This window comes from Caretta caretta, chromosome 4 (genome assembly GCF_965140235.1).
Source record: "Caretta caretta isolate rCarCar2 chromosome 4, rCarCar1.hap1, whole genome shotgun sequence".
Classification (NCBI taxonomy): domain Eukaryota; kingdom Metazoa; phylum Chordata; order Testudines; family Cheloniidae; genus Caretta; species Caretta caretta.
Genome location: NC_134209.1, coordinates 136,798,093 through 136,820,144, shown reverse-complemented (window position 1 = coordinate 136,820,144; position 22,052 = coordinate 136,798,093). Strand labels below are relative to the sequence as shown.

The 22,052-nt window shown below is 40.7% G+C and overlaps 1 protein-coding gene across 7 annotated transcripts in view; it reads right to left on the bottom strand.

Moving 5' to 3' along the window:
* FAM53A (family with sequence similarity 53 member A) overlaps positions 1-22,052 on the bottom strand; it is a 101,989-nt gene that overhangs the window by 53,537 nt on the left and 26,400 nt on the right. For 6 of the 7 annotated variants that reach the window (XM_075128111.1, XM_048849129.2, XM_048849127.2 and 3 more), the window contains 2 exons: positions 12,674-12,922; positions 2,004-2,058 (listed from right to left, as the gene is read on the bottom strand). In XM_075128111.1, the coding sequence (XP_074984212.1) occupies positions 2,004-2,058; positions 12,674-12,751 (133 nt within the window). In that variant the 5' untranslated portion in view covers positions 12,752-12,922. The remainder of the gene's footprint in view (positions 1-2,003; positions 2,059-12,673; positions 12,923-22,052) is intronic. The other variant, XM_048849131.2, reaches the window with a different exon arrangement.

Genomic DNA, 22,052 nt, shown 5'->3' with positions numbered 1-22,052 from the left:
TAGTGGAACATTTGTCCCTCCCACTCATATCATGACACAAAGCCTCTGAAAGCCCTATGTTAAAGTCCACCATTCCCCTTATTTTACACTTTTTTAAAACCTTATACAAATTTTACTGTGAATACAGACAGCCCACAGTGTACAACTTATGATCTGAAGTGGCAATGCTGGGTTGGAGGGGGAAAAAAAAAAAAAAAAAGTCTGCCAGCCAAGCCTCACTCTTTTGTGAAACTTTTCTTTGAGAACATTTTGCACATTTTACAGCTGTTCCCCTGCATTATAGAGTGAAGCACAAGAGGACAAACAACAGAGGCCTAGGATTTGCAAATTGAAAGGCATATCATTGTCCTGCTGGCCAGTTAACAGCTCTTCATGCTTGGCTAGAAAATTTGCTAATTTAAACCAATTAGCCAAGTAAATTTCACTCATCCTGGGGGTGTGGTAATAAAGGATGAATTAAAAGTTTTGGGACACCCAAAGTCTTTCCCAAGTAAGTTTTTAAAGCCTGTTATAAGAAGTAATGAAGATAAAAACTTCATCACATTAAAGTATAGTAGAGCAGAGTACTACTTTTAAAGCTGGAGGTAAAAATTCTTCTAGGTTCACTGATTAATAATATTTTATATATGGATCTTGAAGATGGTCAGGAATGCAAACCCATGTTCACAGGTGACTCTAAACCTCGGACTGCCAGAAGACTGGAAGGGAAGATGGGATGGATCACTCCCACTGCCCTATTCTATATGCTCCCCCTGAAGCTGATATACTGGCCCCTGTTGGGAGACAGGATACTGGGCTAGATAGACCATTGGTTTTACCCAGTATGAAAGTTTTTATATTTCCACTGCAGCTTTTTTTTTTTTTTAAAGTACCAACAGGCGAAAGTTGATTTGTTAAATGCTTTGAGGGTTGCAAACCCAAGTAGCTACAAGTCCAGACAGCTGGCCTATGCAAATATATATTAGAATTCCTTTGTCCTCCTTCCTCCAGTCTTTCAGATGGGTACAGTCATATGTGTTTTGCCTTAATTAAACTGTAAGCTCTTCTGGGCAGGAACCATCCTTAATTCAGTGTGAATAAAGCACCTAATACAGTGAGGCCCTGATCCTGCCTGGGACTTCGAGACACTACTGTAATGCAAATTTTGTTAGCATCTAATTTTAAGATCTCTTAAAAAGTCTGGTTCATGTTAAAAAAAACCCAGAAAACTGCTCAAAGTCACTGATGATTTTACAGTAAGCGTGCTGAGACTAGTGTTGTTTGTATGATGCTGTTGTAAGATTGTGCGACTGCTGTCCCCTTGAGAACCTCAAAGAAACAAAGATCAGTGTCTCAGGAGACAATCCTACTGAGTAAATGAAATGTACCACCCCTTATAAAGAAATAAAGCGGATGTAAACTTTCAACTTTTCCCAAGTCAAAGATGTAAAAAAAAAAAAAAAAACCAAAAACCCACAACATGGCAGTAAGAATGAAGAAACATAGAACAGTAACCAGATATCCCAGAACAAAAACACCACACACACACAAAACATGCAGGTTTTCCTATGTCAAATGACACTGGACATGAACTTTGACTGTTTCCATCACGTTAACAGGTATTTGAGAGCAAATTTATGGTTTATTCTATATTGCAAAGCCCTATTTTTATATGAAGATGTGTAAAGAAGTTAAAGGTGTGGTTTTCTGCTATGAAGAAAGCCTGAAGAGAAAGCCTTGACAGAACAAAACGGTAGTTTCTCTGCATTTGTACATCACAACAGATATTGAACAACAAACATGTAACAAGGGGTGTTACTATGCAAAGCAGATCACAAGTACAAAAATTAACAACCAGTGATTCCCAGTATTGTTCCAAGACCCGCATAAGCCAGGAGGCTGTATAAGAGCATGCTCCAATCCCCTCCACCTTATTTCAGTAGAAAGGCTGCTTACTATACCAATTACCTCAGTAAAAATATGGCTACGATTTCAGGGGGAAAAACAAAAAACAAAAAACTTACCATTGATTTCGAAAGGGAACAAGCTGCCACTTTTGTTCAGCTTCTCAGATGAGTACTGAAATTAATCAGAAAAAAAAATTTCAACACCATACAACTACACATGGTGTGAAAGGTAGCGAGCATAAGCCTTAAGGAAAATTTAAAATATTTAAAAATAATATAGATATAGATATATAGCAAAACTGGGAATAATTAATGGAATGACCATGTTTCTGGTTGGGAGTCTTAAAAAACTCTAGTCTAAGTTACTGGTAATTAAAAAAAACTAAGTTTTCAATTTTTGGTACAGTGCTATATAAGAATCCAAAATATCTTTCAAAAAGCTTTCAAGTATTTTCTGGGTTGAAATATGAACCAAATAAAGTAATTCCAAAGTTGAATGAATCTATTCCTAACTCCCAAAAAAAGAATATAGAGCTTTGGATCCACACCTAAAAATTATTAAACAAAACAGCAGGAAATTGAAATTTAAGAAGCTGTTGTCTGAATTTTCGTGCTTGTATGGTATTGAAAATTCAGATACCTGAACAGCTTTACTAAAGCCATTCTAGTCTTTTAGGTGAACACAAATTTAGACTCAATTAATACATAACTAAGGACTGGATAAACATATGACATTTATAGGGAAAAAATATTTGTTGCCCTTTAAGAGTGTGTTTTGCTATGTTTTACTGATCTTTTAGCAGATCGTCTGTGGATTTTGCCCTTTAAAAAGTAGACTTTTGAATTGAATGATTGCCAAAGAATAGCTACAGTTTTTCATACAAATCATTGCAAAAATTGATCAGATACATCATGTGACTTCTAGGTATGGTTACTATATGTGCATTCTATAAAGTCCTTAGAAACAAGTCTATTGCGTAGTAAGGAGAGTTTGTACACTCAGCTTGTCTTCACTACTGGGGAGATTGAGGCTGCTGCTATCGATGCAAAGTGAAGACTTGCTAAATCGATGGCAGAATGCTCTCCGGTCGACTCCGGTACTCCAGCTTTGCGAGAGGAGTAATGCAAGTTGACTGGAGAGCGTCTCCCATCAATGCAGCGCAATGAAGACACCACGGTAAGTCGACCTAAGCTACATCAACTCCGGTTACGTTATTCACATAGCTAGAGTATCGTAACTTAGGTTGACTTACCCCAAGAGTGTAAACAAGGCCTCAATGTTTTTCCTCCCAGTTATCATAAATTTAGATGGAACAGTGACTAGATTTGTCTCAGATATGTAGTGTAGCTTGATATCGAGCCTCCTAATAACTAAAAGGCAAATTAATAACACTCAGATTGGTGTAGAGTTTTTCTGGGGATGGGGAGGAAGGACTGATTATTTTAAAAACATGCCCTCTTTAAAAAAAGCTTTTTTTGGACCTCGCTCTCAGTATTAAGCCAAAAAAAGATAGTATTGTTCAGAGACTTCCTTCCAGATACAAGTTCAGTTTTAAGTAAACATCCTTGGGCAATGGAGCATTTTTGCTGTTTGCCACAAAGTGCAACTGGCAGCTTTAAAACCTTGAACTTCAAATTCACAACTAAGATACTGAGTAGTGAAAGGACAGCTTGCTTTTTTTAAAAAATCCTACCCCACTACCTACCACACAAAAATGTCTGCATGTCTTATAGACTTTTGTCTATGCTTTTTATCCTATATTTTCTATATCTGCAGATGCATTAGCAACTAGCTACTTAATAAAGCACAATCTTTTTCTAGAAACAGCAAGAGTCTTAGGATACCAGGACTAATTTAGGTTTCAAAGTTTTAATCTTGAGACTGGTAAGGAGCATTATTTCATTCATGTTCATCTTGTAAAACTGAATTTTCCCAGTTACATAGTCTATAACTTTAGCACAAATGATTATATTACATATTAATAAACTAGCAGTGAGGCACTCTTCTGTTCTATTTACTAATTTGAGATAGGTTTCAGAGTAACAGCCGTGTTAGTCTGTATTCGCAAAAAGAAAAGGAGTACCTGTGGCACCTTAGAGACTAACCAATTTATTTGAGCATAAGCTTTCGTGAGCTACAGCTCACTTCATCGGATGCATCCGATGAAGTGAGCTGTAGCTCACGAAAGCTTATGCTCAAATAAATTGGTTAGTCTCTAAGGTGCCACAGGTACTCCTTTAATTTGAGATAGAAACTCACACTATTATTGTTTTGAGGAGCAAGTGTGGACAGAGTGACAAATTTAAAAAGACTTTTAAATAGGTTATTTAAAGATCTCTCCTCCCCTCCAAATTCAGATTACCATAGGCATTTCAAGTATACTTATAACTGATAACTGTGTGCTAGAGAAAATTACAGAACCAAGTTTTGGGGAAAACCATAGCTCGACGGAGGAGGGTGTACACAGTTTATGTCATATTATATAATGAAAACCAAGGTATACTTCATGAGTTTCCATCAGCTTCAATTATACCTTGTCTTTTGCTTTAAACTGGAAACAGTATTATCTGTATGCCTTGCACTGGGATTGACTAGAATCCTACTGGAAAACTAGAAACAATTTAAGGTCCCATTTGGAGAAATGTCAAAACCTGTGTCCCAAACCATCCCTTGAAAAATGACAAGTCAGTAGAATGTTCCTTCCATTTATATAAGTACAGTATTTGCATTTTAGGGCAGATTACAAAATTATATTTTGTGAACCACAATGCTATGGAAATTCAAACTATTAAAACATGGAAACAAGAATACTTAAATCTTAGAAAACTGTACATCTTCAACCAGAAAAAAAGTAAAGGACTGAGAGGTAAGTAAATCTTTAAACAACCTTTTTAAAAAAAGGACTCATTAAGAAACCCAAAAAATCAGGATCAGTTGGACTAAGGGCTCAAATTTGGACCACATATTTAGAAGGGCCAAAAAAACCAATAACAAATCACAGAATTGATCCCAAATTTCCTGCGTGGGCCATCATTAACTGAATGCCCAGATGCTTCCAGGGAGATCTGGTAAGAATACATTTATTTTTTAAAATATTTGCAGTTAGAGTAACCAGACAGCAAGTGTGAAAAATCAGGACGGGGTGCGGGGGTTTATAGGAGCCTATATAAGAAAAAGGCCCAAAAATCAGGACTGTTCCTATAAAATCAGGACATCTGGTGACCCTATTTGTAGTCCAATTATTTGATCAGCTTCATGTTCTAACTAATTGTAAACCAAGCAATCTTAACCAGTCTATTAGATCTTTAGCAGTTACAACATAATCTAATACAAATGTCTGGAGAACATTGTAATCATTCTTACACAGTACAATACAGGTCAGAGGCCCTGTCTAATAGTCATAGCTACTTCCATCAGTCCTTTTTTTCTTTCCTCTGCAAACAACTCTTCATAGATGGGGTGGAAATGGTTAGACCGATTCTTTACAAGCATTCACTTCAGACAACACAAATCACAGGTAAAATTACCTTTTTACATAAATTACTTGCATTAGTAATTACTGTAACAGATACTCATTCTTTGCAGACCAGGGTTCAATAATTGTCTCTCTCAAAAAAAAGTCAACATACCATCTAGGAAAGGGAGAAGAAATCATTGGGTCCTTTGTGCATGCACTAAGATACCACCATGATAAGACCTTTACTGTATGAGCCTTCAAGTGCCCACGCACTGTCAATGTATCAAGGGATATTTAATTAAGCCATCTCCCAAATCTAGCCTTCAAATCTTTCCACTGGTGGTTGGGTCCAGGAGACTCTTCCATTGCAAATTTTTCTATACAAACTAGCCTAAGTAGTACTGGCTTATATAAAAGCCTTCTACCTTGGTTATATGTCAATACCCTAAAACTTGAAGTCATAGGTATTACTATTCAGCATTTCCTTCCTTCCTTCTTATACCAAAGCTCACTTCCATGAAAAAAGTCATTACAAAAAAACAGGCAGCCCCAACATGAGAACCATCAGACCAAAAGCAGCAGTACCAGCAGCCAAAACCTCTGACTATTCTTACCAGCTTGGATAAACTTATTCTGTATGTCAGACACATCTGCTCAAGGAAAAAGAGTTTACAAAGCTCACTAGCCATAACCTCAACCCAAGGGGATTGCAGTATATTTTCAGCACGTTCTGTAGATATACTTTCATATCAGCCAGAAATCATTTAGTCTAATTTATAGCTCCAGATACAAAGATCGCAGAGCCCGCCTTTCTGACTCTCTAGCATGGTCCCTGGTTTTATGGCTTCCTCTTCCTAAAGGACAAAAGGGCGAGACAATAAGACATCAATAATACTAGCTCTCCTTTTGGCCCTTAAATCCATAGTCTCCCCAGCTACTGGAAGAGCTATCTAGTATTCTGCTGAGTATTCCACTCAGCAGTAATCTCCTATCTCAGGATCCAATTCTTCATACCCAGCAGGCCCAAAGTCCTCTTGAAACATGTGACCTTATTTTCAGAAGTGTTGGGCATTGAAAACTATTTCTGTATGCATATCAGTCAGTGTGTCTGAACCAGAATATTTCAGAATATTAGTTCCAAAAATTAAACGGCCAGAATGTCATGACTAATGAAATATCTATCACCTTTTCCAGAAGAGCATCAACTTTGCAAGTCAAATGCACTATTTGTTTTATATGCCCCTTCCCCCCAAAAAGAAAAATATTTAAAGCAACTATGACCAGCACTATTGGACTTTTAACACTAGTGCAGGATGGTCTTGGTGACGGCACAGGAAGAGCATAACTTTTCATGGTGACCTCCACAAGACTGCTACGTAGGCTTCTTTCTTCATCTGCAAGTAACACTAGACAGATGACAGGTTTCAGAGTAACAGCCGTGTTGGTCTGTATTCGCAAAAAGAAAAGGAGTACTTGTGGCACCTTAGAGACTAACCAATTTATTTGAGCATAAGCTTTCGTGAGCTACAGCTCAGAAGTGAGCTGTAGCTCACGAAAGCTTATGCTCAAATAAATTGGTTAGTCTCTAAGGTGCCACAAGTACTCCTTTTCTTTTTACTAGACAGATGTTGCTTCATCTGTCTATGCTATTTTCAGAAGTCAGCTCTGGCAGCTCTCTCAATCCCATGCCTCTTATTTTTCTTTTTCCCTCCCCCCCCTTTCCTTTTTTCTGTTCCTACTGCTTGCTTTGTCCTATCAGTCTTCTACTCTCCAGATAAATGGATATGCTGAGCATGACAACAGAACTTTCTTTCCCATTTGTATATGTGCTACACACAGTACCAATTATCAGGAGGAGCAACTCTTGTCTGTTACGTTAGTGCCCTAGAGCCACCTACTGAAAACGATCAGTCTTCAGAAATAGTCTCTTGGTACGCACAGCACTCAAACTATCTTTCTAGGTTCTTCATCATCAAGAAAGCCTTTACAGAGTTCCTTCTCTCAGAGGAGAAGCCATCCTGATCTGAGATTACCAGAGTATGAGAAAGAAAAAATTTCTCAGTAATGACAGATAAGCACTCAAACAATAAACACTAATTATGGGTTTTGGTGTCCCAGAAACAGGTTCTTGTAGCACCCAGATAGGATAAACAAAGATTCACGATGGAACTCCAAGTCCAAGCCATAGCACCTACTAAAACTACATCAGTGGTCTCCAAAGCGGACTGCGCGTATCCCATGGGGTGCGCAAGACGATCGATTGGGGGGCGCAGCAGGAGCAGCACCGCCAGAGCAAAAGGGCGACACGGCAGGAGGAGCACTGCGGAAGGGGTGGGGAAGGGGAGCGCGGCCCTGAGTCCTCCGGCCCGTGGAGGAGCAGGGGCAGCCGTGCAGCCAGCAGCTGGAAAGAAGCAGCACTTTCCCCTTCAAAGCGCCGCTTCTCTCCAGCCGCTGGCTGCGCGGCTGCCCCTGTTCCTCCTGAGTCCTCCGGCCCATGCACCGAAAGGGGCTTTAGAGCTGCATTCCGAAAGGGGCTTTAGAGGTGCAGGCCAGGGCCCCGGGGCCCCCTTAGCCCAGAGCCCTGAAGCCCCTGCGTTCCGGGTGGCCCTGCCTGCCGTTGGGGGAGGAGGCAGCTCCCAGAATCACAGCTCCCAGAATCATGGCCATGGGGGTGGTGCTGCGGTGCGCAGAGCAACCTGCACACAACCTGCACCAAACAGGAGCTGCCCCAGGTAAGTGCTCTGCACCTCCTGCCTGCCCCAGCCCTGAGCCTCCTCCTGCACCCTAACTCCCTCCCAGACCCCACCCTGAGTGCCCGCTGTATCACAAAGTGTTAAACCAAGATTTTCAAAAATAATAAAGCATATTCAATCACATTGCTCTCACTAATATTTTTTTTTAGTGAGAGCAAAAAGGTATTTTGTACTGTTAATATAAAATAAAAATTTTAAAAAATATTATTTCATCTTTATCTCAGTTTAATTTCTATGTTTTGTGTATGTTTTATAATTTACATAATATATTACAGTAGTACATGTATATAATTTATACATAAATATACATATATTGGGGATGCATGCTCAAAATTTTTTTTTACACTGATAGGGGTGCGCGATCAAAAAAGTTTGGAGACCACTGATCTACATAGACAAGTCATGTCGTTGTCCTCCAAGACCCCTTGAAGGGAACTCCTGTAGCCAAATGTGCCTTAACATGACCCAGAAGAGTGAGGTCCACTGAAGAAACAAAGAAATTTAGGACAGAATGATTTACCTTGTTCTCTTGGACACAGCCTGAATTATATTTGCGTCAGTGTAATACTGAAATTAAAAAAGGCTCAAGTCTACTTCAGAGAAAAAAAGGCCCTTTCCATTTCTAATTTAAGACCTTAATGAGAAAGGACATTGGCAGGAAGAGGCAAGAATACCAGCAGCATGATCGTGGTAGAATGTCACAGGTGATTCAAATGACAGATTTGAAATCCTGTTTTAAATTGGCAAGCAGGAAACCTTGATTTAAATCAATTTTAAACGGTTTTACATTTGCACTTTTTTGCTATTTGTCTAAAGAAAGGTTGATTTTTACTGGTTGGTAACCATTAAAACATGTTGATTTAGAACAAATTATAACATTTTACTCTAAATTTGGTGATTTTTTTGGTAACCAAGAGGATACATTTTGTATCGCTATGGTTTATTTAAGCAATTTATTCTGATGTTTAGCTTACTTTTTTTTTTAAATAAGATGTTTCAAAATGGTGAATGATACGTTAGGACTGTATAGGGAGCCTGGGCACCTATTATATGAGGATTCATTTTTTACTTGTGATTTGTGTCAAACCCTTTTGGATGGAAATTCAATTAACATGCACAATAGCAGCATTATAATATTTTTAGCTAAATGAAGCATCTTAAATAGCTTGATACATAAGAAAGTTTATTAAATGGGTTTTTCATTTAAAGCTAGCTGATTTATTAAAGGAAGTATTACCTGTAGTTCATGAACTGATTATTTCTCGCCACTATGTTCAAGATTTTTGAGCTAGTAGATCTCATCTTTTCACACCTAGTTTTTTTTGCAGATTGAAAAGGAAAAAACAAGTTTTCCCGCTTTTTCGATTCCCAGTTGGTTTCTTAATTTGGGGTGAACTAGTCTTTGACCTGAACTAGTTGAATGAACTGAAATGAAGAAAATATTCTTCTGCACCTGCAGAACAGGTAACTGCTGTCAAACTAGGTTAGCACTTCAATTTCTGGTGATAGATGCTTAAGCCAGTGACTTCCACCAGTTCAATGGTTTGACTTTCTTTCAAACTTGGTAGCAAATACATACTACTAAATACTTTTTTTTATTTAATTAGGGATGTGAATTAATTGCAGTTAACTCAAGCGATTAATGCAAAACAAATTAATTAGATTTAAAAAGTTAGTTGTGATTAATCATATCTTTAATTGCTCTGTTAATGAGTAATAGAATACCAAGTTAAATTTATTATAAATATTTTTGGATCTTTTTCTACATTTTCAAATATATGTATTTCAATTACAACACATATACAAAGGTACAGTGCTCACATTATTACAAATATTTGCAATGTAAAAAAAGTATTTTTCAATTCACTTCAATTACTGTAGTGCAATCTCTATCATGAAACTGCAATTTAAAAATGTAGATTTTTTTTAACCTAACTGCACTCAGAAATAAAATGTAAAACTTTAGAGCCCACAAGTCAATTAAGTCCTATTTTTGTTCAGCCAATTGCTAAGACAAACAGTAAAACATTCTAAGTGAACAAAAGTGGTTGCTTATAAGTAGGGCAACCATATTTCCTTATGCTGAATATGGGACACCTGGTAAAATTACTCATATTCAAGCGAGTTCAGCTGCAATCAATCAGAACTATGCAGTACAAACATTCAAACTAACATCAAGTGACTGAGCCCTGTTAAAAAGAAATACTGCATAGTTGGATTCTTTTTATTTACCTTATCTTTAAGGTTCACACAGGTAGGGGTGACACACACCCCTACCTCCAACCCCCCCCCCCCCACACACACACAGGGGAAAAAGTAACACACACACTCCTGTACACTGCTCTTACTTGGGGGTGACCAACCGACCCAACCCTCCCCGGTGCTCTCCACCCTACATGCCTAGCTGGGCCCCTGGGACAGACACGCCTCTCCTGGTACCTGACGCCACATCTTCCAGAGGCTACAAGTCCCAAGGCTACCCAGGGTCACATGTCCTCTCCACGATTTCTGCCAGGGTTCACACCTGAACGTGACCAACAGCAGCCTTGTGGGAGGGAAGGGACGGGAAGTGCTTATAGGAGAGGGGGCAGGGATAACTTGGCCCCTGTCTTTGCAGAGCTCATCTCTTCCCCCTCACTCTCCCTAGTGTGGCTGGAAGCAGCTTGTTTCTGTTTCATCACCTGCAAGGCGTAAGCTGATTTACAAAACCAAGTTTTGCTTAGGGGAACCATCAAGATGTCTAAGTGCCAAAACTGAATAGCCATGATTACTATAACCCTAGTTCATCCTCCCCATTTGCCCTAGTTCAAACTTGTTAAATGATCCCTCTACAAAGATCTCCACAATTACCTAATATACAAGGCTTGTGAACAGTGCTAGATTCATAGCACTGTTATCCACAGGCCAGATACAGCCCTTGAAACAGAGTATGTTTCTCTACTCAACCCCACAAGTATATCCCTACCCCTAAATTTCCAGTGAGTACACTAGTAACAATTTTCAGAGTAGCAGCCGTGTTAGTCTGTATCCGCAAAAAGAAAAGGAGTACTTGTGGCACCTTAGAGAGTGACAAATTTATGCTTATGCTCAAATAAATTTGTTAATCTCTAATGTGCCACAAGTACTCCTTTTCTTTTTACTAGTAACAGTGTAAAGCTAGCTCAGACTCCTAACTCATGCAATCCTTAGTGTTTCTGATGAAATTGTCCATGGCAATCGCTCTCTAGAATTTATTTCTCACAGAGTAAAGCATCAAATGATAGCTACTAGCCAAGGAGTCAAACCAATGTGCTAAAAGTGAAAGGGTGTAGCAGATTGCCCCCACTCAAAGGACATACCATTATTCAACACAAAGCTGTGTGTTCTGCACTTTTTTTTTTTTTTTTGTTTTTAAAGTTTGCTGCTTTATAATTCCTGCAGTAGAACTAGGTGAATAAATGAAGGCCGCAATCTGCTGTCAGGAAAGCATCTACTATCTTTGCAGACAAAGCATTTCATCATATCTTCTCAAGGCCCATCATAAGCACATATCCATGCCTTCTAACTAGCATTCATATTACTTGAGAATGCCTCATTTATTCATTCAGAGGGCTAACAAAATTTAAGTGGCAAACTTCTACAGAAATTCAAAAAATAAGATTCTCCTGATCTCCAATGCAACACTTACCCATCCTTGGTTCCCTCTAACCTCAAGCAAATTAAAAACAAAAAAACACATATATTAAGAGAACCTTAAGGTGATAAAGTCAAGCATTCAAATATTAGGAAACGACAGAAACCGTGTACGACAAAGGAATTCTCCCTTTTTCACCACAAAAAAAGCAGTAATTACGTATTTTAATACATAGATAGATGATCAAGCAATAGCATCCATGCCATTCAAATTAAATGGTAGAAAAGTTACTTATACTCTACTCTTTCCCATCCCCTGGTCTACTTAAGCATGAAAGGTATAGTGATCTGAACAATAGAATAGGAGACATTAACCCAAAGTTCCTCTCCATCTGTAACCTTGGACCAGGTAATGTGTCTGTTTCGCCCTTGTACACAGTAGATACAGTTATGAATACACAGGGGTCACCATTTAAAAAACAAAACAAAACACTTGCTCACTGTAAGTGGATGACAGTATCAAATACCAGTCCCCCTCTTCCCCCCTGTGTAAAATAAAGATCTCATAACAGTAACTGCTAGCAAATGTTTTCAACATGGTAATCACTGTGACTCCACAGCACTTGGAATATGTTAGTTAATGCCCGTAAAACGCTTACCTGACAAATAGTATCAATCACCACAGAAGAAAGCCTTTTCTCTTTTTATAAATACATGGATTTTGGCTGAAAGAATTTCATTTTTATATGACTGAAGTTCAAACATTACTATCTGAGCACCTGAACCCCAAACACTTAAGTTTCACTCCCCTCCTACATTTAGGAACTCTCACCCGTTGTCCCAACATAAATCCATAAATTTAATTTAATTCTCCATTCTTGGTTTTGGTGTGTATTTTATGAAAGTTGCTTCTTTGCTACCTGCTACTTCAACAAGCTTATACAGTAGTTTGGCATATCCTTACCAGGTGAATATTGTATGTTTTACACGTCAGATCATCCAAGCTCTGGTTCTGCAGCTTTTCCGTTATTAGTGTTACCATGGTAGTTGTCCCTTTGCCACTGCTCACACTGGGAAGTGTTGAAGGCTCCTCTGTGTCCTGTTTCAGTATTCGTGAGCCATTTCTGGTTCCGTTCTAAATTTCAAGATTTATGCTTCCATCTTACTGCCAGAGTTTATATCCAAAGGCCTTCAGGGTATCATGTCTGCTTTTCTGTAAAGTTAGAGGAAAGGGGGGGGGAGGGGGAGTCAGCTTTGTACCCATTAAATTCTTTACAATAACTGGATTTATATGTAAGGACCTTTCACATATAGCCAAAGATGTTAGTGCCCCCAAATTTATCTTGCATTTTTTCCCTTTGCCTCACAGATTACAGGTCTCATTTCACAAAGTATGGCTCCTACTGGAGTTATACTGATCGCTGACAATTACCACCACAAAGGCGGAAGTCACATCTCAGTAATTTTGCTTGTCAGCCCTTTTCCCCCTCTCTTCCCACAAGACATTCTACACATCAAAAAATACATTTAAAAAAATCACTAAAGCAAAATTAGTGACAGGTGTGTAGAAAAGCAAGTTTATATAAGAGGAAGGACAAACAAATGTAGAATCTTGTTTCATAAAACAGGAAAGATCTTCAGGCTATTCAACATAATGGATATTATGTTTCCCAAATAGGCAAATCTAGCTGAAAGATTTTTATATAAACAGAACAGCGGTAGAGGGGATTTTTTTTTTAATATATTTTCTGCTTTTCTATATTTCTAGGTAGATGTGTATACTGACCAATAATGCTTATAAAAATGTATATTTAACTATTATAATTACTGATCTTTAGCTAAAATTGGATCTTAGCATTATAAAACATAAAGCTGACTGGAAAGGTAAACGTGCATTATAAAAACAAATTTTAAATTGAAGAGAACATTTCCTTGGTGAGCAATAAAGAGAAACCAACAGTAAGCTCACTGCTGTGCATGCTGTGCCCTGGTCATCCCTTACCTACCTTTAGTTTTGCTATCGCTACTATCACCATTGCCCAGAAAGTAACCTCTCTTTCATCACTCTTTTTCAAAGATCATTAGCTACCTACTTACATCAACAGTCTTACCATCAAAGACACCCCCCATCATTTTGCTCATTTTCTCTAACCCTCTCCTCTTGTTCCTTGCACTTCTCAATGCAAGGATATAAATCTCTCCTTTTTTGGTTTTCCACCTTCTACCTTGGACCCCTCTGACTTCCAAACTCACTTCTACCTTGATCTCAGCAATAATTTCTCTATGCCCAACCCTCAGTGAGCTATTGTCCCATATTTTAGCTTACTTATTTCAGACTGTCAGCTTTTAAGTCTAGGGACACATCACACTGCCTTTGTAAACACATCATGTAAACTGATATAATTTTTATTTGGTATTAAGTCAGACTGATTCACTTTAAACCATGCGCTTTGTGAAGCATCAGGAAGAGATGCTACACTTGCATTTATGCAAAACTGGAACAGAGAGCTATTTATACCCAAGCACATATTCAGAGATGCAAGTCAAATGTAAAGTAACCAAAGACTGTTTACTGTTCAGAAACGTTTTGCAATGTTGGGAATGGCCAAACAGGAAAAGACCCAACAAATTAAGAGAGGCACCAAACCAACAAATTTTGTTTACATTCAATAGGATACATTTTTTTAAAAATTTATATTTGAATTTGTGATAAAGAGACAAGGTGGGTGAGGTAATGTCTTTTATTGGACCAACTTCTATTGGTGAGAGAAACAAGCTTACACAGAGCTCTTCTTCAGGTCTGGGAAATGTACTCAGAGCATCACAGCTAAATACAAAATGGAACAGATTTTGTGTTAACCATGTATGGTAAACAATCTGTTCCATCTTGTATTTAGCTATGATGCTCTGAGTATGTTTCCCAGACCTGAAGAAGAACTCTGTAAGCTCGAAAACTTGTCTCTCACACCAACAGAAGTTGATCCAATAAAAGACGATACCGCGCCTACCTTGTCTCTAATATCCTGGGACTGACACAGCAACAACACTGCATACAATTTGTGATAAAAACAGATTAATCTAAGGAATATTGGAAAATATTGGAAAATTTTGGAAAATAATTATTTTGTAAATTTATATTACAAACATACCTCAAGATTTTGTATATGTATTTTAAATATGTCCAGTATTTTCTACCTATACTAATCAGTTTGCTAATAGTAAGCCAGAGGTTATTTGGGTACATGATTCAAGTTAAAACCATCTAAAACTTAGGTATTACCCATACAATACTGCCTGATTATCTTTAAAACTGTAACCTAGAAGTACATCCTGAGAATATAATTTCATATTCTAGCCCTACATATCAGCAGATTTCTTTGGAAAGAGTAAAATTGATGGGATAATATAAATATGCTGCTGTCACCCTTCCTGCCCCTCACTCCACTCTCATTTTACTTTCCATGAAGTAGGTATTGTTTGTCTTATCCTAAGCACCTGAATGCTTCCTAGGAGCACTGCAGCTTCATTGATCTGTTTCTACAGAAATGCAAGCTAAAAGCACAATGCTGTCTTCCTTTATAGGCACCCAAGACTCAAAATATTTGCCAATCAAATCTCAGAATCAGAAATTGATTCTACAGAGCACTGATGCACTCATCACTAAGAAGGGTGTGATGTTTTTTAAACCAAAGTAAAGTATCTGCCATACCATACAACACAACATAAGGCTGCTTTCATGTTCTGGTGTTCTTATATCTATAGATGCATGCACATAGCCAAATTCTGCTGTTCTGCACAGGCAACCTGATTGATTTCCTTGGAAGTAAGTGGGCATAACCAAGAAAAGGAGTCTGACTCAAAGTCTAGAAAGCTGTAGCATTTTATCTCAAGTTGGGCTTTGCCATTTACTATGCTTCCATCAATACAGACAGAGGCATATATTTCATTTTGACATATTAATGCAAAGGCTTTCAGATTAAGAAACCATCATAGGACAATTACTACAGAAGGGCAGCCACCAACTCCTGCTATGACTGATGATACACAAATGAACATTTACAAAATGGATATAGAAAGTACCAGCTAGAACAAGCCTATATACTAAAGGCTTTTCTTTGCATCATATTGTAGAAACTTAAACCTTAGTTCAATTAATGCACCTTAGTTCTCCTCATGCATCACTCCCAAGAGGAGAAGGCGGGTGGTGGTGGTCGGGGACTCTCTCCTCCGGGGGACTGAGTCATCTATCTGCCGCCCTGACCGGGAAAACCGAGAAGTCTGCTGCTTGCCAGGGGCTAAGATTCGCGATGTGACGGAGAGACTGCCGAGACTCATCAAGCCCTCGGATCGCTACCCCTTCCTGCTTCTCCACGTGGGCACCAATGATAATGCCAAGAATGACCTTGAGCGGATCACTGCGGACTATGTGGCTCTAGGAAGAAGGATAAAGGAGTTGGAGGCGCAAGTGGTGTTCTCGTCCATCCTCCCCGTGGAAGGAAAAGGCCTAGGTAGGGACCGTCGAATCGTGGAAGTCAACGAATGGCTACGCAGGTGGTGTCGGAGAGAAGGCTTTGGATTCTTTGACCATGGGATGGTGTTCCATGAAGGAGGAGTGCTGGGCAGAGACGGGCTCCATCTTACGGAGAGAGGGAAGAGCATCTTTGCCAGCAGGCTGGCTAACCTAGTGAGGAGGGCTTTAAACTAGGTTCACCGGGGGAAGGAGACCAAAGCCCTGAGGTAAGTGGGAAAGCGGGATACCGGGAGGAAGCACAGGCAGGAATGTCTGTGGGGGAGGGCTCCTGCCTTATACTGGGAATGAGGGGCGATCAACAGGTTATCTCAAGTGCTTATATACAAATGCACAAAGCCTTGGAAACAAGCAGGGAGAACTGGAGGTCCTGGTGATGTCAAGGAACTATGACGTGATCGGAATAACAGACTTGGTGGGATAACTCACATGACTGGAGTACTGTCATGGATGGTTATAAACTGTTCAGGAAGGACAGGCAGGGCAGAAAAGGTGGGGGAGTAGCACTGTATGTAAGGGAGCAGTATGACTGCTCAGAGCTCCGGTACGAAACTGCAGAAAAACCTGAGTGTCTCTGGATTAAGTTTAGAAGTGTGTGCAACAAGAGTGATGTAGTGGTGGGAGTCTGCTATAGACCACCGGACCAGGGGGATGAGGTAGATGAGGCTTTCTTCCGGCAGCTCACGGAAGCTACTAGATCGCATGCCCTGATTCTCATGGGTGACTTTAATTTTCCTGATATCTGCTGGGAGAGCAATACAGCGGTGCATAGACAATCCAGGAAGTTTTTGGAAAGCGTAGGGGACAACTTCCTGGTGCAAGTGCTAGAGGAGCCAACTAGGGGGGGCGCTTTTCTTGACCTGCTGCTCACAAACCGGGTAGAATTAGTGGGGGAAGCAAAAGTGGATGGGAATCTGGGAGGCAGTGACTATGAGTTGGTTGAGTTCAGGATCCTGACGCAGGGAAGAAAGGTAAGCAGCAGGATACGAACCCTGGACTTCAGAAAAGCGGACTTCGACTCCCTCAGGGAACGGATGTCCAGGATCCCCTGGGGGACTAACTTGAAGGGGAAAGGAGTCCAGGAGAGCTGGCTGTATTTCAAGGAATCCCTGTTGAGGTTACAGGGACAAACCATCCCGATGAGTCGAAAGAATAGTAAATATGGCAGGCGACCAGCTTGGCTTAATGGTGAAATCCTAGCAGATCTTAAACATAAAAAAGAAGCTTACAAGAAGTGGAAGGTTGGACATATGACCAGGGAAGAGTATAAAAATATTGCTCGGGCATGTAGGAATGATATCAGGAGGGCCAAATCGCACCTGGAGCTGCAGCTAGCCAGAGATGTCAAGAGTAACAAGAAGGGTTTCTTCAGGTATGTTGGCAACAAGAAGAAAGCCAAGGAAAGTGTGGGCCCCTTACTGAATGAGGGAGGCAACCTAGTGACAGAGGATGTGGAAAAAGCTAATGTACTCAATGCTTTTTTTGCCTCTGTCTTCACTAACAAGGTCAGCTCCCAGACTGCTGCGCTGGGCATCGCAAAATGGGGAAGAGATGGCCAGCCCTCTGTGGAGATAGAGAAGGTTAGGGACTATTTAGAAAAGCTGGACGTGCACAAGTCCATGGAGCCGGACGAGTTGCATCCGAGAGTGCTGAAGGAATTGGCGGCTGTGATTGCAGAGCCATTGGCCATTATCTTTGAAAACTCATGGCGATCGGGGGAAGTCCCGGATGACTGGAAAAAGGCTAATGTAGTGCCAATCTTTAAAAAAGGGAAGAAGGAGGATCCTGGGAACTACAGGCCAGTCAGCCTCACCTCAGTCCCTGGAAAAGTCATGGAGCAGGTCCTCAAAGAATCAATCCTGAAGCACTTGTATGAGAGGAAAGTGATCAGGAACAGCCAGCATGGATTCACCAAGGGAAGGTCATGCCTGACTACTCTAATCGCCTTTTATGATGAGATTACTGGTTCTGTGGATGAAGGGAAAGCAGTGGATGTATTGTTTCTTGACTTTAGCAAAGCTTTTGACACGGTCTCCCACAGTATTCTTGTCAGCAAGTTAAGGAAGTATGGGCTGGATGAATGCACTATAAGGTGGATAGAAAGCTGGCTAGATTGTCGGGCTCAACGGGTAGTGATCAATGGCCCCATGTCTAGTTGGCAGCCGGTATCAAGTGGAGTGCCCCAAGGGTCAGTCCTGGGGCAGGTTTTGTTCAATATCTTCATAAATGATCTGGAGGATGGTGTGGATTGCACTCTCAGCAAATTTGCGGATGATACTAAACTGGGAGGAGTGGTAGATACGCTGGAGGGGAGGGATAGGATACAGAAGGACCTAGACAAATTGGAGGATTGGGCCAAAAGAAATCTGATGAGGTTCAATAAGGATAAGTGCAGGGTCCTGCACTTAGGATGGAAGAACCCAATGCACAGCTACAGACTAGGGACCGAATGGCTAGGCAGCAGTTCTGCGGAAAAGGACCTAGGGGTGACAGTGGACGAGAAGCCGGATATGAGTCAGCAGTGTGCCCTTGTTGCCAAGAAGGCCAATGGCATTTTGGGATGTATAAGTAGGGGCATTGCCAGCAGATCGAGGGACGTGATCGTTCCCCTCTATTCGACATTGGTGAGGCCTCATCTGGAGTACTGTGTCCAGTTTTGGACCCCACACTTCAAGAAGGATGTGGATAAATTGGAGAGAGTCCAGCGAAGGGCAACAAAAATGATTAGGGGTCTGGAACACATGACTTATGAGGAGAGGCTGAGGGAGCTGGGATTGTTTAGCCTGCAGAAGAGAAGAATGAGGGGGGATTTGATAGTTGCTTTCAACTACCTGAAAGGGGGTTCCAAAGAGGATGGCTCTAGACTGTTCTCAATGGTAGCAGATGACAGAACGAGGAGTAATGGTCTCAAGTTGCAGTGGGGGAGGTTTAGATTGGAGATTAGGAAAAACTTTTTCACTAAGAGGGTGGTGAAACACTGGAATGCGTTACCTAGGGAGGTGGTAGAATCTCCTTCCTTAGAGGTTTTTAAGGTCAGGCTTGACAAAGCCCTGGCTGGGATGATTTAACTGGGAATTGGTCCTGCTTCGAGCAAGGGGTTAGACTAGATGACCTTCTGGGGTCCCTTCCAACCCTGATATTCTATGATTCTATACTGATAGACCATCTACCTAAATTAATAAGTTTTTTAATCCTACTAAAATCAGCCTCAATATCTTGTGGCAGCAAGCTCCACTCATTATTATGAGTTACACTTAAAAAAACCCACCCATTTCCTCACACCTGTTTCAAATTTTGTGCTTTTAAAGTCTCTAGATGTGCCCCCCAACCTATTGTTAAGCCATCGGTAACTACAGTCCTGGTTGGTGGAGGATAAGAAAAGGGTACACCCTTCCATATATGTTTCTGATCTGCCCACCACACTAGGGACTCCAGGGCTGCTGAAGGTACTCAGATCAGGCTGTTCAAAGATTGATGATTTGGGAGACATCAATTTCAGCCATCCTTGCAGAGTACGGAGGCACAATCTCACATGTTGAACCACATAAGTACATGAAGCCATGTGGGCTAGCAATGTCAAGCATACCCAAATGGTGGTTGAGAGGTGAAAATCTGAGACACGGACATAGGCAGCAAATTGTCTGAAACGACTTGAGAGAAAGGCCCCTGAACTCAGTCTAGTAGGGCCCCAATGAACTCCATTTTGTGTTTTGGAATTAATGTGGACTTTCCTTTGTTCAAAATCAGTCCCAGACAATCCAAGAGACATAGTATGAACTGGACTTGATGGTGAACTTGGTCTTTGGACTTGCCCCTCGCTAGCCAATCATCCAGATAAGGGAAGATGTGAATCCCTGTTCTCCTGACAGACTGCTGTTACAGTCGGGAATTTGGTAGATACACACAAGGTTGAGGGCAGGCCAAAAGGGAGTACTGTGTATAGATAATGTAGTGGTGGGTCAACAAATCTCAGAAACTTCCTGGGGCTTCACATAACTGCTACATGAAAGCAGGGTTCTTGAAGATCGAGGGCAGCAAGCAAATTATTGTGGTCCAATGCAGGAAGAATCAGAGCTAGGGTTTCCATGTGGAATTTCATATTTGATACAATGTTGAGACTTCAAAGGTTGAGAATAGGTCTCTCCTCCCCTGAACTTGCGAATCAGGAAGCAATGTGAGTAGAACCCTGTTCCCCAAATGATGAAGGGAAACATTTTCTATGGTTCCCAAACTTCAGTCTTAAATCTGCTGAAGAAGGAGTAACCTATGAGAAGTGTCCCTCAAAAGGGATGATGCAAAGGAGGAGATGGTTTAGGAACTGGATGGCATATCCTGATCCCACAGTTCTCAGAATGCATTTGTCTGTGGTTATTGTTTCCCAAGCCTTGTAGTTGTGGGATAGCTTGTCCCCAAACAGGAAGATACGGTCAGGGAAGTTGTTGACAAGTAGCATGCTGACCTCAAGAGAAGATTTAAATTGACTACTAGCTCAAAGCTAACGAAGGACAGTATGGTTGGTTCCCCAAGGGCCTTCTCCTCTGTGACTTGATTTCCTTTTGGAGACATCTTGTTGCCTAACAAGAGAAGCTGTCTGTCTGAAATACTCCTGGGAGTACTGATGGTACTGTTACCATTGTTGCTGTCCACTCTTAATAGCTGGGGTATAAACTCCCAATGCGCACAAAGTGGTTCAACTGTCCTTAAAAGAATGCAGTGTTCCACTATCTTTCTTTTTGGAAAACAAGAACAAGCCATCAAAAGGCTTGTATATTTTGTTGGACTATGAGAGCTACCCCAGAGTTTGGTAACCAAGAAGCTTTTCTCATTGTTACAGCTGAGGCCATAATCCTGAAGGAAGCATCCGCTACGTTAAGTGCTGATTGCGGTGACATCTTACCTGCCAACCTGGACATCCTGTTCCAATTTACAAAATCATATTTAGATAACACCTGCTGATTAGCAGCATGCATCTGTAACAATGAGGTAAAATAAATCTCTCACCATTAAATCTAATCTCAGACTTTGTCTTTAGGTGTTGCCTCGTACCTTCCCTGTCAAACTCATTTGCAGCCATTACAACAAGAGTTAGGGTCTCAATGGAAGTAGAAATGCTGAAATCATTGCATAGGTACATAGTACCACTTGTCCATATGCCCTGCTGTGGGAAATAAGGAAGCGGAGGTATGCCACAAGGACTTTACAATCTCCAAAAGAGCATCATTTATAGGGAGAGCTACCCTCTCCAGGGATGAAGAATATCTACCAATTCATGGGTATTCTCCAGGACAAACTCAGCTTGGATACCCAAGGCATCTCAAGGGTCCCAGGGAGGCCTCTGCTGAAATGAAAATGGTATAGGACACTGGGCCAAGATCAGCTCTTCCTATTGAAACTGTGCCAGTCCTGGTACCCACAGTGGATACCCCAGAGACCTAGAAAAGACTTCCAGCATTGGTTTTTGGAAGGAGGCAGAGACAGATGACAACTCTGAGCCTGAGGAACCATTCAAATAATTTGCAAACAAGGCAGGTGCTACTCTGCAGGAGCCAGAAAGCATTCAGACTGCCTTAGGTACAGTAAGAATCCCACAGTGCTCAGAACAGTACAGTAGCCAAACCTATGAGTACCAGTTGCAATGCTGATGTGGGACTAATGCTCAGGACCAGAATGGCCATCAGTGCTGAGTAGATCTGTACTGAATCTGAAGAACTGGTCTGTACCAAAAGTGTAGAAGCTGGGATTGTCATCAGAACTGATCAGGATATCAGTTCTGACAAAAGATTTCAGTGCTGATAATCAGACTGGATTCAATTCT